Source organism: Dendropsophus ebraccatus, chromosome 6 (genome assembly GCF_027789765.1).
Source record: "Dendropsophus ebraccatus isolate aDenEbr1 chromosome 6, aDenEbr1.pat, whole genome shotgun sequence".
In the NCBI taxonomy this organism is placed as follows: domain Eukaryota; kingdom Metazoa; phylum Chordata; class Amphibia; order Anura; family Hylidae; genus Dendropsophus; species Dendropsophus ebraccatus.
In genome coordinates, this window is record NC_091459.1 from 16,714,473 (window position 1) to 16,731,397 (window position 16,925).

A 16,925-nucleotide genomic window follows, 5' to 3' on the forward strand; every position below is an offset into this window, starting at 1 on the left:
TCGCATTGAATAAGACGTCGTTCGGTCGTTCGCAGTAGATACGAACGCAATAGTGAAGAAAAAACTATCGCAAATACGATCATAAGTAACTATTATCTTCCCATGGAAATGAGTGAACGTTTTCAGGTCTTTCACAATAGCGGTCGTTTGAGATTGTTAATCGTTAACGATTATGCGAACGATAATAATAGGGCCCTTACACATGTATCTCACCCAATATATCTATATATTATACAATGCTACATCTGTATCTCGCACTATATATATATATATATATATATATATATATATATATTTGGTGAGGTACATATGTAGGACTGTATAATACAGAGATAGATATATAATATCTGATACAATGCTGTAGTATGGCTGTGACTACACTATATATATATATATATATATATATATATATATATATATATATATATATATATATATTTGGTGAGGTACATATGTAGGACTGTATAATACAGAGATAGATATATAATATCTGATACAATGCTGTAGTATGGCTGTGACTACACTATATATATATATATATATATATATATATATATATATATATTTATATTTGGTGAGGTACATATGTAGGACTGTATAATACATAGAGATAGATATATAATATCTGATACAATGCTGTAGTATGGCTGTGACTACACTATATATATATATATATATATATATATATATATATATATCTGGTGAGGTACATATGTAGGACTGTATAATACATAGAGATAGATATATAATATCTGATACAATGCTGTAGTATGGCTGTGACTACACTATAGGACTCTGTGAGGTGACCACCGCCTGAGGGCCCATCATGTGGCGGGCTGCGGCTGTGTGACGTGAGGGGCGACCCTGTCAGGCGCCGTGTAAGGGGCGGGGCTTATAGCTGTCTATCTATTCGTCTGATGGTTATCCCCGGCTGCGGGATGTGTGCACGGTCTGTCAGCTCCGTGTCATGTGGTGTCCGGTAAGCCCCCGGTCTCCATGCTCGGTATCCGCCCGTCTATACGCCGTGTGTGGCTGACAGCTTTGTATTCTATCCGCAGATAACATGCCTCCCCCTGCCGCCCGGCTGTTCGCGGACCCGGAGTTCCCCGCCTGTGTCTCCTCCCTGTTGGGCCGCGGTAACACGCCGCTGTCTCCGCTATGTGACCGTATTACATGGCTGAGACCTCAGGTGGGATCCGTGACATTGTCCCCGGTCCCTCACCGCCCGCTCTGTCGCTCATTGTTGTGCTCTGTTTCCGGCAGGAGATCTGTCCGTCTCCGCGTCTGTTCCCGGCGGACGGCAGAGATGCTCTGGGGAAGCAAGGCATTCTGGGAGACTGCTGGTTCATCTGTGCCTGCTCGGTGCTGCACACGTCTCCGCTGCTTCTGCACCAGGTAACGGGAGAGACGCTGCGGCGGGGCCGCTCTCCCGGTATTGCTCCTCTATGTTACACATTGCTTCCTTAGGTTACAATATTCAGGCGTCACTCTGCCTTAAAGGGGAACTCTCAGCAGCTTACACCAATCTAACCGGCTCATATATCACTATTAGGCTGGGTTCACACTACGGAAACCGAGCAGAGAATTTCCGATGGATTCCGTAGCTCGCCTCACCGCCCGTGCCATAGTCACCATTCTATGCGCGGGCGGATTCCGCATTCCGGCGAAAGAATTGACATGTCAATTCTTTTGGCAGATAGCAGAACCGGGCCGCCCATAGAATGGTGACTATGGCACGGGTGGAGAGGCAGACGGCCGGGTACGCGAACGAAGTTCTCCGCTCGGGTTCTCGTCACCCGCTCCTGCCACCTGCTCCCGTCTTGTCATCCGCTCCTGACGCCGCTTCCTTCTCATCAGCTCCTGTCACCGCTCCCCTGACCACCAACCCAAGATGCTGGATGTGTGAATTAGATCTTAAAGGGAACCAACCACACAAAAAGTGGCCATAAAGTTAAGGAAATGTGCTGGTACATCAGCCAGCACGCTTCCTAACCATCCCCCTGTCCCCTCCGTCCCATGAACATTCAGCCTGCAAAGTTAGTTTAATCGTGTCCCACGCTCTATGCAAATTACCATACAAGTAGTCGTGGTGGGCGGGGGCTTCGTCAAGTAGTCGTGGTGGGTGGGGGGCTGGCTCCGGCGCTGTAATCACGCCCCTCCGGGTGTGTTGTAAAGTGGTGCCTGGTGACGTCACTCGGGGGGGGGGCGGCATTGCACGTCGGCCACGGCGACGTCTTTACTAAGCTGCGCATGCGCAGTACAGTGGGTGAAGCCGCTGCTGTACTATGCCGCGCAAGCGCAGTACAGCAGCGTCTTCTCAGGCTGCCCTGCGCATGCGCAGCTTAGCAATGCGGCGCCGCTTTACAACACACCCGGAGGGGCGTGATTACAGCGCCGGCCCAGGACCCAGTGACTACTTGACTAGGCCCCCGCCCACCGTGACTACTTGACTAGCCGCCCGCCCACCGTGACTACTTGTATGGTAATTTGCATAGAGCGTGGGACACGATTAAAGGGGTTGTCCGGCGATAAAAAATTATTCACAGAATAACACACATTACAAAGTTATACAACTTTGTAATGTATGTTATGTCTGTGAATGGCCCCCTTCCCCGTGTCCCACCACCCCCACCCGTGTACCCGGAAGTGTGGTGCGCTATACATTACCTGTCACGTGCCGACCACGGTCTCCGATCCTCAGCAGTGACGTCTTCTTCGGTAGGCCGGCGGATCTTCCCGAGTGCCGGCCGCCCTTATTAAAAATTCTCAAGTCTTCCCCTACTTATTAGCTGCTGTATGTCCTGCAGGAAGTGGTGTTTTATTTTCAGTCTGACACAGTGCTCTCTGCTGACATCTCTGGCTGAGACAGGAACTCTGTCTTGGTTTTATATGAATCCCCATAGAAAACCTCTCCTGCTCTGGACAGTTTCTGTCTCGGCCAGAGGTGGCAGCAGAAAGCACAGCGACAGACTGAAAAGAATACACCACTTCCTGCAAGACATACAGCAGCTAATAAGTATGGGAAGACTTGAGAATTTTTAATAGAAGTAAATTACAACATTACGTTTTTGGCTGGAGAACCCCTTTAAATCCAATAAAAATGCCAGGGGCCAGATGTTAGCTGGAAGTTGATGGACGTTTATGATTGGCCTTACACACATGGCGTTTTTTTGGGGGTGGCGTTTTTCTTTTCTGTGAGGGTGTTTTTTTTTTTATTTTTATACAACTTTGTAATGTATGTTATGTCTGTGAATGGCCCCCTTCCCCGTGTCCCACCACCCCCACCCGTGTACCCGGAAGTGTGGTGCGCTATACATTACCTGTCACGTGCCGACCACGGTCTCCGATCCTCAGCAGTGACGTCTTCTTCGGTAGGCCGGCGGATCTTCCCGAGTGCCGGCCGCCCTCTGCAGCGTCATCCGAAGCTCAGCCGCGATTGGCTGAGCATAACTGTGCTCAGCCAATCGCGGCTGAGCGGCTGATGACGCGGCCACGTCATCAGCTGCTCAGCCGCGATTGGCTGAGCACAGTTATGCTCAGCCAATCGCGGCTGAGCTTCGGATGACGCTGCAGAGGGTGGCCGGCACTCGGGAAGATCCGCCGGCCTCCCGAAGAAGACGTCACTGCTGAGGATCAGAGACCGTGGACGACACGAGATGCGGTGAGTATAATGCACCACACTTCCGGGTCTAGCGTGGGTGGGGGGAAACACGGGGAAGGGGGCCATTCACAGACATAACATACATTACAAAGTTGTATAACTTTGTAATGTGTGTTATTCTGTGAATAATTTTTTATCGCCGGACAACCCCTTTAAACTAACTTTGCTGGCTGAATGTTCATGGGACGGAGGGTAAAGGGGGATGGTTAGGAAGCGTGCTGGCTGATGTACCAGCACGTTTCCTTAGCTTTATGGCCAATTTTTGTGTGATTGGTTCCCTTTAACCCTTTGAGGACCAGGCCCAAAATGACCCAGTGGACCGCGCAAATTTTGATCTTAGTGTTTCCGTTTTTCCCTCCTCCCCTTCTAAGAGCTCTAGCACTCTCAGTTTTCTATCTACAAGCCATGTAAGTGCTTGTTTGTTACAGGAATAGTTGTACTGTGTAATGGCGTCTTTCATTCTACCATAACATGTATGATGGAATTCCAAATATATTATTTATGAAGATATAAATTGGTGAAATCGTAAGAAAGAATGCAATATGGTAACGTTTGGGGGGTTCCTGTGTCTACGTAATGCACTATATGGTAACAGCGACATGATACCATTATTCTATAGGTCAGTCTGAACACAACCATATGCAGGTTACACAGATTCTCTAATGTTATATATTTTTTTTTTTATGAAATCCGTTTTTTTGCCAATTAAATATAAATAAAATGGGCCTATTGTGACGCTTATAACGGTTTTATTTTTTCACCTACGGGGCTGTATGGGGTGTCATTTTTTCCGCCATGATCTCTAGTTTTTATTAATACCATATTTGTGAAGCTCGGACGTTTTGATCACTTTTTATTAATTTTTTTTAATATATAATGTAACATAAAATCGGTAATCTGCGCACTTTTTCCCCTCTTTTCGTGTACGCCGTTTACCGGTCGTAATGACGCTTGTTATATTTTAATAGATCGGACAATTACGCACGCTACGGTATATTATATGTTTATCTATTTATTCATTTTTATATGTTTTATTTATATAATGGGAAAGGGGGGTGATTTAGACTTTTATTGGGGGAGGGGTTTTGGGGTAGTGTGTTAGTGTTTTGAACTTTTTTTTTTTTACACATTTGAAGTCCCTTTGGGGGACTTCTACATTCACTAGTTTGATTTTTACACTGATGAATGCTATGCCATAGGCATAGCATTGATCAGTGTTATCGGCGCTCTGCTCATTGAGCCTGCCTGTGCAGGCTCAGTGCAGCAGAGCGCCGATCGGACCGCATGGAGGCAGGTAAGAGACCTCCAGCAGTCCGTTTTACCGATCGGGACCCCCGCAGTCACACTGCGGGGGTCCCGATCGGTAAGTGACAGGGGACTCCCCCTGTCACTTACACTTAAACGCTGCGGTCGCGCCGCGATCGCGGCGTTTAAGGGGTTAATGACACGCGGCAGCGCGATCGCTGCAGCGTGTCATTACCGGTGAGGTCCCGGCTGCTCACTGCAGCCGGCCCCCACCTGCTATGAAGCGCGCTCCGCTCCGGAGCGCGCTTCATAGCGGGAATAACACCCATGACGTAAGGTTACGTCATGGGTCGTCTGGGGACAGACTTCCATGACGTAACCCTACGTCCAGGGTCGTCTAGGGGTTAAAGGGGTTGTCCAGCAAAAAACTTTTTCTTTCAAATCAACTGGTTTCAGAAAGTTATATAGGTTTGTATTTTACTCTTATTAAAAATTCTCAAGTCTTCCCCTACTTATTAGCTGCTGTATGTCCTGCAGGAAGTGGTGTTTTATTTTCAGTCTGACACAGTGCTCTCTGCTGACATCTCTGGCTGAGACAGGAACTCTGTCTTGGTTTTATATGAATCCCCATAGAAAACCTCTCCTGCTCTGGACAGTTTCTGTCTCGGCCAGAGGTGGCAGCAGAAAGCACAGCGACAGACTGAAAAGAATACACCACTTCCTGCAAGACATACAGCAGCTAATAAGTATGGGAAGACTTGAGAATTTTTAATAGAAGTAAATTACAACATTACGTTTTTGGCTGGAGAACCCCTTTAAATCCAATAAAAATGCCAGGGGCCAGATGTTAGCTGGAAGTTGATGGACGTTTATGATTGGCCTTACACACATGGCGTTTTTTTGGGGGTGGCGTTTTTCTTTTCTGTGAGGGTGGGGTTTTTTTTATTTGTTTTTTTATACATACTAGACTAGACAGCAGCTAGGGTTTACAACTTCCACAGTCTAAATCAACAGCAGTTATACTTCCATGTATCCAGGTCCAGTCTATTTAAGTTTTTTTTTTAGTCTTCTGCTGGTTGGAAAAAAAAAAGAGACTAAACACAGGAAATCTTAGTCATCAGCGCTCACAGAGAAGGCAGTCATGTGATTGATGGACACATTGAGCCACGACAATCTGTACTGGCCGGGACTTCATGTGTTTAGTCTCTTAAAAGCCGCCAGGAGACTGGACCTGGATACATGTAAGTATAGGTTTGTTTTAAAGCAAGATAAAAAATTGAAAGTAAATTGCAAACTTGCTTCATTTCACATCCCGTGTTAATTTAGATTCTAAAAGTTATAGCAACAGGTACAATTTAAAGGGGTATTCCTTTTAAACATACATGTCATATGTTGCTGCCCATGGTGAGAGTAACAATTCCTTCCATACTAGTTATTATCTATTTAATCTCCTTCCCCAAGTTTTGAGCTGCTGCTTTCTGCTGAAGACACAATAATCTGTGCGTGAGATTTTCTCTCCCCCTCCTCCCCCCTGAGATGGCTGATATAAACAAGTTCACGGCAGGCTGCATCTGCAACATTGTAGCTTCTTTGTAATGCTGGAAAGGGTTAATCTGAGGTCAAGCTGCTTCTGAACTCAGTGATTAAACCACCTGGCATTATAGAGCTCGGCTCTAGAGGAACGTATAGAGCCGCGTCTCACGTGCAATATCCGCGCCCGCGCCTCTTCATTACACAGAAGTCGGGGGCCCGATACAGTGATCGGCAGGGGGGTACAGAGGTTGGACTCTCCCACGATTTCCTATTTTTCCTGGAATACGTCTTTAGGCTGCGTTCACAGGTACAGGCAGCAGATTTGAAAGCACAGACTTGCTTTAAATCTAGACCATCAAATCTGCTTTAGTTCCTGTATGTGTGAACGTACCCTTAAAGTGTCACTGTCTTTTTTTTTTTTTTTTTCTTTTTTTTTTTTTAAGAAATCAATAGTACAGGTGATTTTAAGAAACTTTGTAATTGGGTTTATTAGGCAAATCTGCCATTATCTGCAATCAATAAGCCTTTCCTCAGGTCCCCCCCTCCCTCCTCTCTCCTTCACTGCTCATTATCAGTAAATCTTGACTAGTTTACATCAGTTGGGCCCCTGTCTAACCTATGGAGGGGGGAGGAGGAGAGAGATTAGTCACCAGCAGAGAACAAAGGATTACACAGTGGGAACTGTATGAAAGCCAGTATTCAGAGGTCAGAGTGGTCAGTGCTGACTTCAAAGGAGATAGCCTGGTGATGTAGCTGTAAATTAACTTTGTTGTCCTGTTTTGGTGCCTCATCTCCCTCCACCCCTCCCCTCTCCATAGAAAACCATTATAAAAATGCATTTTACAGCTAATAAACCCAATTACAAAGTTTCTTAAAATTGCCTGTACTATTGATTTCTGCAAAAAATGTAAACAGCAACACTTTAAGAGGTTAATACTGTAGTATCAACATGCTCCTATACCACTTTTTTTTTTATTATTTTTTTTACTTGCTACTAGGGATGGTCCGAACCTGGTTCGGGTCGAGTTCGTACAAACCCTAACCCTCGGAAATTATTCCCGCTGTCTGCCCTCTCCGTGGAGAGGGTGAATACAGCGGGAGGACCGCCTGGAAAACTAGGATACAGCCATAACCATAGGCTGTATCCCAGTTTTCCAGGCGGTCCTCCCGCTGTATCCACCCGCTGCACGGAGCTGGCAGACAGCGGGAATCTGATGCCGAGCGTTCGGGTTCATACGAACCCGAACCTTGGCAGGTTCGGACCATCCCTACATGCTACAGTATATTGCTCGTCACACACTGGCTATTCACTTTTCACAGTCCTTACTTCATTTTTTTTTTCTTTTACCTAAAGGTTTTTCCTGCTGATCAGAGCACCTGGGAAGATGAAGGTTACACTGGATGCTTCACTTGTCGATTTTGGAGATTTGGTCGCTGGGTTGAGGTGACAATTGATGATCGCTTGCCGTGCCTTGGACACAAACTTTGCTTCTCCCATTGCCAAGATCAAGAAGCTTTTTGGCTTCCACTCTTAGAGAAGGCATATGCCAAGTATGTATATACGTCTGGTATTAAATTGACATGGCTGTATCAGATCCATAAGCACACTATAATATAGAACTGCACACCAACTTCTAATGGTGTAGCCAATAATGTATGGTCTGGCAATGATGTATTGGTCTTTCCTCTGTAATTTTATTTCTGCTAGATCCGCTCCCGACTCTGGCCAAGAAAAAAAGGTTAAAAAATATTCCATGAACAGTGTTTTTTTTTACTTGAGTATATAGAGATGTTTATATAATTAAATTGTGTACATGTTTGTGTCTACAGGCTGCATGGCTGCTATGAGGCTCTGTGGGCTGGTCAGGTGGTCGATGCTTTGGTAGATTTAACTGGGGGTCTGGTAGAAAGATGGTCATTTGAATCTGCAGAAGAAAGTTTCAGAGAGGAAATACTTAGTAAGATGCTGGATTTGAAGAAGAGATGTGCAATGAGTTGCTCTGTGCTCCACAGCAGAGAAGGTAAGGGTTACCTTTCACTCACCATATTAAAAAATGATATATATACTGTGTGTGTGTGTAGAAATTTTTTTTATTATATTTTAATAAAATCTTTTATTGAAAGTTTTATGTAGGCAGGTATTGCACATAGAAGGGATTCCACCAGTATAAAAGAGATCAACAGAACTTTGATACAGACTGTTCAAATAAGGGGCCTATTCCACGGAGCGAAAAATCGATTCGGCCTATTATCGCTCTGTGGAATAGAGAGAACGATCAGCCAAAGATCGTGTCATCAGCTGATTGTTCATAGGTCGCCACCCACTTATCGCTAGGTGGAATAGCAGCGGCAGGCAACAGACGATTTAAAAACAGCATACTTCACCTGTTCAGGTTGCAGGGCTTCTTCTGCGCTCCTTCTCCCAGTCCCACGCGCAGCAGCAGCTTCGGAGCGGCCTGTCTGAGCTGACAGACCACCCAGCCAATCACTGGCCGTGACCGCCATGGTCAGTGATGCCCTGAGCGCAGAAGACCTGCAACCTGAATAGGTAAAGGATAATGTTTAAAAAAGGGCTGCAAGGACATCGGTAATGATGTCCCTGCAGCCCTCGCTAAACGATTATCAGGCCGTGGAATAGGCCCAGTAAATGCTTACATTGTTGATAAGGCCCTGGTCGGCCAGTGGAATAGGATCCCAAGCAATTTTGAACGATCACCAATTTCAAATGAGATTGTTTATCATTAACCTGAAATCGTTCACGATATTACAAAGAACCATAGTCGTTATTTACGATTGTTACTATGATCGTACTAGAGAGATGTTGTATGCAGGTTGGACTGGAGGAGCGTTGTCCATGGGGCCCACACTGACAGATATTTTTCATGTCCGAGGAATTGCCAACTAAGTATTTCCTCTAAGCTATAGGTATCTTCGACCTTCAGCCAACAGATGAGTGATCAGGGAATGCTTACTTAGACAGTAGTCAGGGGTAGGTTCCCAGAGAAGAGGTAACTCAGGCCTGATAGTGGGGGTGGGCCCGTGGAGTTTGGCGATCCAGGCAATAATTTGGTTCCAGTAAGGACGTATGGTGTCACAGAACCAGCAGACGTTGGAAATCTATCCTCTATTCCTTCCACACCTCCAACAGATGTCGCATGGGGTAGTATTGTGATGGAAAAAAATGCAAGGGTCCTGTATCACCTATCCAATCTCTCCATAGACATCATCTGTAGATGATATATCAAGTTGTATGGGGGTCTCCTGGCTCTCCATCAGCTGTACTTGCCGTAGGAGGCAGGCCTAGCCGAATTTAGTATACTGGGCATCTGTTGAATTAAATATAAGAGAGCTGGGCTGGGATAGGAATGGGGGAGAGAGTATGCCCTCTCAGAGTTGTTGTTTTTTTTTTTTTTTGTACTGGGAGATAATTTGTTCTGAAAAAACTTTTTCAATAAAAAAAAAGATTTGATTAAAAAAAAAAAAAAAAAAAAAAGAGAGCTGGTATTAGGCCGGACAACTTTTGTCCTCTTGAAGAACAGAATCTTGACAGATTCCTATAGAAGAAGGCTACGTTCACACAGAGCAAAAGGGGCGGATTACGCGAGGAAATATTTCCGCCTGAAATCAACTGACGCTGAATTCCGAGCAGAATGTAAGCAGAATCCCTGCGTGTTCAGCTCATAATCAGCTCTTGACAAATTCAGCGCGGAATACTTGAGGAATCCGCGCTGAATCCGCATGCATTCAGCGCTGAAATTCAGCGAGTATTTGGCGAGTAAACTAGACTATACCAGAACATATACTAGAATCCTCCTCCCCCCCTTTTTCCCCCATTTCCGCGCTGATTCAGCGTGTAATTTCCGCTTGTATTACGCTTGTATTCCACGCTAAAACAGAAAATCAGAGCCCCATTGGTTTGTATAGGCTTCCGCTAGCGGAAGAATGAACATGTTCATTCTTCTAGCGGAAAGCGGATAAGTTCAATGCGGAAATTCCACCGTGTGAACTGCAGAGCAGAATTTCCATTCAACACAATGGAAATTGGCTCTGCACCTATTTTAACGGCTGAAATTTCAGGGCTGATTCAGCGCAGAAATTCAGCTGCTTTTGCTCTGTGTGAACGAGCCCGAAAACAAAGTTTGCAGTAAGCTGTACAGTGGGGGATTCTATGGTGAGGTGGTAAGTCTACTTTGTCTTTATATTCATACACAGTCTATATCTAGAGAAAAGAAGTTGACTGTAGATGTATGCTGAACTCTGCTGCCATATGCATTAATATACTATACCTTTATTTGCATCTAAATACTGCACTTTGCCTCCATATGCATCAATATGCTGTACCCTACCTGCATGTATCTCTGTATTCTGCATTGTATATGCCTGCATATGTATTTATATACTGCACCCTATCAAGATTTGTATCTATATACTATACCCTGCCTTCATATGTATCTATATACTTGTGCCTACCATTTTTTCTGACTCTTATATATTGCCATGTATCTTTTTTTTTTAAATCTTTATCTCCTGTGTATTTGTGTTAATCCTATACTGATAACATGATTGTGTACTTTCATTTATCATATAATTGGGGAACTTGTTATATTGTGTATTTGTCACAAATGTGTCTGCATGTATGTGTGTGGGAGCATATAATAAAAATAAAAAGCGTGGATGCACTTTTAAGTTTGTTTTTTTCTTGCTTTCTTATGTTGCATATTATTGTTTTTTTTTTTTTTCTTTGTTTATATAGTAGTTGTGTTTACAGAGTAAAAGAATAGAACATGTATACTTCTTCCATGTTAAAAATCTTAATCTGATCTAATTTATATGTAGGATCTGGAGATCTGGGGCAGTTTCATGCCTTTACAATCACAGATATACAGCATGGAATTACAAAGAACGGAGAGACGCTACTCTTGTTTTGTGTGCACAATCCTTGGGGCAGAAACTGCTGGGAGGGATCATGGCGGAAAAGGTTTGTGCAAACTATTGAAAGTTGTTAGTTTTTATATATATATATATATTATATATATATATATATATATATATATATATATATATATATATATATATATATATATATATATATATATATATTTATATATACACACAGTGGTACCTCGGCTCTCGAACTTAATTGGTTCCAGAGGGCAGTTTGAGAACCGAGCAATGTCCTCCCATAGGAAATAATGTAAATGTGTTTAATTGGTTCCAGCACCCAACAATAATTACATACAATACCCATATATTACATTGTATAGTGCCCAGTATAATCTCTACTGTACATGACAGAACAGCACTATACTGTACAGGACATTATACACAAGAAACATTCAACAAAACCAGCAATTATAGTACAGTAGTCAGACTCCTCATTCATCCTTTACTGTATAGTCCCCCCCATCCCAGCACTGTAAGGGATGGGTGATGGTGGTGCACTGACTGTACTACTACTCTACTGTATATGCACTCCAGCAATCTTATACAGTACTGTACTGTATGTGAAGCCTCACCAGTGCTAAACTTACCAGGTACAACCCACCATCCACGCTCGCAAAAACTCTCAGATGCTGAGTATTTTAAGACTGGGGGCCCAAAAACTGTTTGAAAACCGAGCAGAGTTTGAGAACCAAAGAAAACTTTTCTTGAAAATACATTTTTGAGAACCGAGCAGTTCGAGAACCAAGGTATCAATAAAGAACACTCAGTAAAGAAGGGGTTAATCAGTTAACTCTCCCTTCACACACCTCCCCAGGTGGCTGCAAACCCACTAATACTGTTGCTGCTTAGGGTGGGTTCACACTGCGTTTTTGCAATCCGTTTAACGGATCCGTTTTTTTAACGGACAAAAAAAAAGTGTCAGCAACGTTTTTGCGTCTGTCCAAAAAAAAGGATCCGTTTTGATCCGTTTTATTTATAATGGAAGTCAATGGAAAAAACGGATCAAAGCGGATGCACACAAATGCATCCGTTTTTACAATCTGTTTCTCATCTGTTTTTTTTTTTTTTTTTTCAAAAAACGGATGAAAAGAACGGATTGCAAAAACGCAGTGTGAACCCAGCCTTACCCGGAGCAGCTGTTGGGGAAGGAGATAATTCAGGGGTCAGAGAGAAGCAGAGGTGACACGAACAGGTATCGGGGGAGAGCTGGAAGGCATGCAATCACCAGCAGAGTAGATCAGGAAGCAGCAGGTTAAAATGAGAGTGGTTTTCTACCCCGTACAGTTTTAGGATAAGGACACGGGGCTTGTAGTAAGGAATCTTGCTTGTTTACCAAGATATGATTTTGTAACATTTTTAGCTTGTCTTGCAAAGCACTCTAAAACCAAGTTACTTGTAATTTAAGTTTTTACTGTAGCTCATTAACACCTAAAAAAATTCATAGGTACAAAAAAACATAAGTGTCACTATCGAGTTTTTTTTAGTACAGACGATTTTAAGAAACTTTGTAATTGTGTTTATTAGGCAAATATGCCGCTATCTGCATTCAAAGAGACTTACCCCAGGTCTCCTCCCCCTCCCCCCTCTCTCTCTCTCATTTACTGCTCATTATCAGGAAATCTCGACTCTTTTACATTAGTCGGACCCTGTGTAACCTATGGAGAGGGGAGGGGGAGGAGGAAGATTAGTGGCCAGCAGAGAACAAAGGATTACAAAGTGGGAGCTGTTTGAAAGCTGCTATTCAGAGGTCAGTGCTGACTAGGGATGGTCCGAACCGAGTTTGGTTTGGGTTTGTAAGAACCCGAACCCTCGGTAATGATCCAGCGGGAGGACCGCCTGGAAAACTGGGATATAGCCATAGGCTGTATCCCAGTTTTCCAGGCGTTCCTCCCGCTGTATCCGCCCGGTCCACAGAGCGGGCAGACAGCAGGAATCTGCTGCCGAGCGTTCGGGTTCATACGAACCCGAACCTCGGCAGGTTCGGACCATCCCTAGTGCTGACCTCAGGCCGGTGATGAAGCTGTAAATATGTAAATTCACTCTTTGTTGTCCTGTTTTGGTGCCTTATCTCCCTCCACCCCTCCCCTCTCCATAGAAAACCATGAAGACAGGGGGGGGGAGCTTCAAACTGGTTTTTCATGATAAAAATGCATTTTTCAGCTAATAAATCCAATTACAAAGTTTCTTAAAATCACCTGTACTATTGATTTCTGCAAAAAAAAAAAAAAAAAAAACGATAGTGACACTTCACTTCAAATATTTTCCACAATAAGCATCGAAAGTTTTCTGGGGGAAAAAAAAATAAATAAATAAAATTGGACAACATCCACTTCTCCTGGTTCCTGCAATCTTATGTCACTACAGTAACTGCCTGCTTAGCCAATCAGTGGCTGCAGCGGTGTCCTGCCTTAAAGTCCATTTACACAGAAAGATTATCTGCCAAAGATTTGAAGCCAAAGCCAGGAACAGACTATAAACAGAGATCAGGTCATAAAGGAAGGCCTGAGATTTCTCCTCTTTTTCAAATCATTCCTGGCGTTGGCTTCAAATCTTAGGCAGATAATCTGTCAGATAATCTTTCTGTGTAAATAGACCCTTAGTCATTGATTGGCTGGGCTGTCCCTGTGGCAACGTCATGTCACAGGAGTCGGGAGATAGAGGAGTTCAGTGGGGGGGCTAGGATGGGTTTGTATAACTTTATTATGGTTACACCACCCCCTGCTGTCTTCTAGCTTTTTTATTTTGCCTGGACATCCTATTAAAGTAATAAAAATGTTTTTTTCAGACTGTCCATCATGACAGCACCCATTTACTAGGTGTGCTGTACACCTAGTAAATGGGTGCTGTCATGATGGACTCATGAAAAACGAATTATCGGTGAGTAATTATTCTGATGACCCAGTTGTCAGTAACATTTCAATTGCCAACATGATTACATTGCATTCATAGCCGTACTGGTAAGCAATTTGTCTAGAACAGGGGTGGGGAACCTTTTCCTGCTTGAGGGCCATTTGAGCATTTATAAAATCATTCGAGGGCCATACACTACGTGGCCATTGCACTTAATGTTATACTCTGCGTGGGAGAGGTGCAGTGTGGGTTGGCCGCGCCCTGGACAAGGCAAAGTGTTGCCCGGTTAGCTGTAGTTAACACTCTAGTGGTGCCTTTGTAGTTGTAGTGACCACCCCCCAAGTGGTGCCCTGGTAGCTGTAGTTACCCCCTCCTGTGATGCCCTGGCAGCTGTAGTTACCCCCTCCTGTGGTGCCCTGATAGCTGTAGTAACCTCTTGCAATGCCCTGGAATTCAGTGCCGAATAAAAACAATAAACATTCCACTCACCTTTCCTCGCTTCAGCGTTGGCCGGGTCCTCTGCCATCTCCTACAGTCTGCCAGAGCAACGCACGTCTCCTCCTGCAGGCGGCACACGATAAAATGAAGTCATCATGCGCGGCCCACAAGAGAAGGAAGACGTGCGCAGCTCTGGCTGAGGGAAGCTGGCAGGCCCAGCATCCTCCTCAGTGTCTGGCAGCCGTGGCATTTAGGTATAATGTGCATGACGCCACCGGACACAGAAGGAAGCTGTGCGCAGGGCCCACAAGTTTGCGAGCCGCATCAGGAGATCTCGGGGGCTGGATGCAGCCCGCGGGCCGGAGGTTCCCCACCCCTGGTCTAGTACAAGAAATAGGAAAGGGAAAAAGGGAAAATGACTTTTCTGTTTTCTGCTTAACCTCAGTGGTGATAAGTGGGCTTTGATGGACCAGACAGAAAGTTCCCGATTTTTATCTCAAATGCGAGATGGAGAATTCTGGGTGGAAAAAGAAGAATTCTTTCAAGAATTTAATGAAGTTACGTTGTCGTTTCCTGTCATTAATAAAGATGAGATTGAAAGTATCTGGACTGGTGAGTGCAGGTAAATTGTGGAGGTTACAATTGAAGGCGTAGCTAATGGAAGACACAATATGTGCTCATATGTTAGGCATTGTCCCTGATGTGGAAAGTATACATAATACCAGAATATCACTTGTGCTCTACTGGGAATGGATTACAAAGCGCACACAGGTGTAATACAGCCAGATTGTTATGTCCATATTACCGCCTCAAGTTGGGGACATCAGAAATGCAGTTGGACCAAGACCTGCTATGGTAATACAGAAAATGTGGTCCTACTACGTGAAAGCGGCCGAAACATTTGTCCATTATGCTCTATGGAGGGGGGTGAGTGTGCATGGATAGAAGAAAGGCAGCCCTGCACAGCACAATATCCAGCAATCTTTTCTCACTAATATCCCAGAATACTAGTGACCTCTGTGACCTGTGAATTCAGCGTTTTATGGTCTCCAAACTGTACAGCTGCTTGCCTCCTCCTCCTGCTCACTCATCCCCCTCAGCACTTCTCCCCCCCACACAGCAAACCCAGTCTTCACTTTGCTTCTCTGTAATGAAGACAACGTTGCCTAAAAATGAGCAGATAAGAGGTGAGGGGGGGAGGCTGCAAAACAGCTTTTTTTTTTTTTTTTAGTACAGAAAGAAAAATATTTTAAACGATAACTACGCTTTAAATAAACTACCCCATAAAGTCAAGGTTACCAAAATTGCTATCTTTCTAGTAACCTTTTGCTCAATCAAAGTCACTGGCCACCTACAGCGATCCTGCTGCTTCAGTCAAAAGTCACAATTCGTATGCAGAAATGAAATCAGACTGTCAAATAGACTGCCCATTATACTCCCCGATAAAGTCATCTTTCATATCACAAGTTATATAGATTTGTAATTCTCTTCTATCTGAAAATCTCTGGTCTTCCCGTACTTATCAGCTGCTGTATGTCCTGGAGGAAGTGGTGTATTATGTCCAGTGTGTTCTATGGGGATTGCAGCTGCTCTGTACAGTTCCTGACATGAACAGAAGTGGCAGCCGAGAGCACCGTGTCAGATTGGAAAGAATACACCACTTGCTGTAGGACATACAGCAGCTGATAAGTACTGGAAGATTAGAGATATTTTAATAGGAGTAAATTACAAATGTCTGGCACCAGTTCATTTGAAAGAAAAACATTTTTAGGGAACAACCCCTTTAAGGCTGTATGCTGTTACTCAACCTTGTACATTCACTTTTATTGTTCTCTTTATTCAATTTATCTAATACTATAAAGATCACAAATCATACACTTCTTTTTTTTTTTTCACTTCCATATGTAGGTTCCCCACTTTCTCATACAAAACAGATTTATGGTACCTGGGTTAAAGGCCAGAATGCAGGCGGCTCACGCAACAACACCAGCTTTCCTGATAACCCAAAGTTCTGGTTACGTGTAAGGGAGCAGAGTGAGGTGTATGTAACTCTTCTGCAAAAGCCAAGGGTTGGAATGGGAGCCTCTGACAAGATGCACAGCGGCAGAAAGTTACAGTGTGAGCTCTCAAATAATATGGTCCCAATTGCTGTGGGACTGCACATCTGGAAGGTGAATTTCAGAATCCTTTTTGATTTTATGATCCAAGGTACCAATGGTTTTGTGGTTGTAAGAACAGATATGCTTTCTATGAT

At 44.0% G+C, this 16,925-nt stretch overlaps 1 protein-coding gene across 2 annotated transcripts in view; it reads left to right on the plus strand.

Annotated features, from left to right (window-relative positions):
- The first annotated feature begins 890 nt into the window (after positions 1-890).
- The window catches only part of CAPN10 (calpain 10), a 28,605-nt gene continuing 12,570 nt past the window's right edge, over positions 891-16,925 (plus strand). For both annotated transcript variants that reach the window (XM_069973475.1, XM_069973474.1), the window contains exons 1-8: positions 891-979; positions 1,059-1,189; positions 1,264-1,395; positions 7,794-7,990; positions 8,270-8,460; positions 11,276-11,417; positions 15,117-15,283; positions 16,580-16,842. In XM_069973475.1, coding sequence (XP_069829576.1) covers positions 1,064-1,189; positions 1,264-1,395; positions 7,794-7,990; positions 8,270-8,460; positions 11,276-11,417; positions 15,117-15,283; positions 16,580-16,842 — 1,218 coding nt within the window. In that variant the 5' untranslated portion in view covers positions 891-979; positions 1,059-1,063. The remainder of the gene's footprint in view (positions 980-1,058; positions 1,190-1,263; positions 1,396-7,793; positions 7,991-8,269; positions 8,461-11,275; positions 11,418-15,116; positions 15,284-16,579; positions 16,843-16,925) is intronic.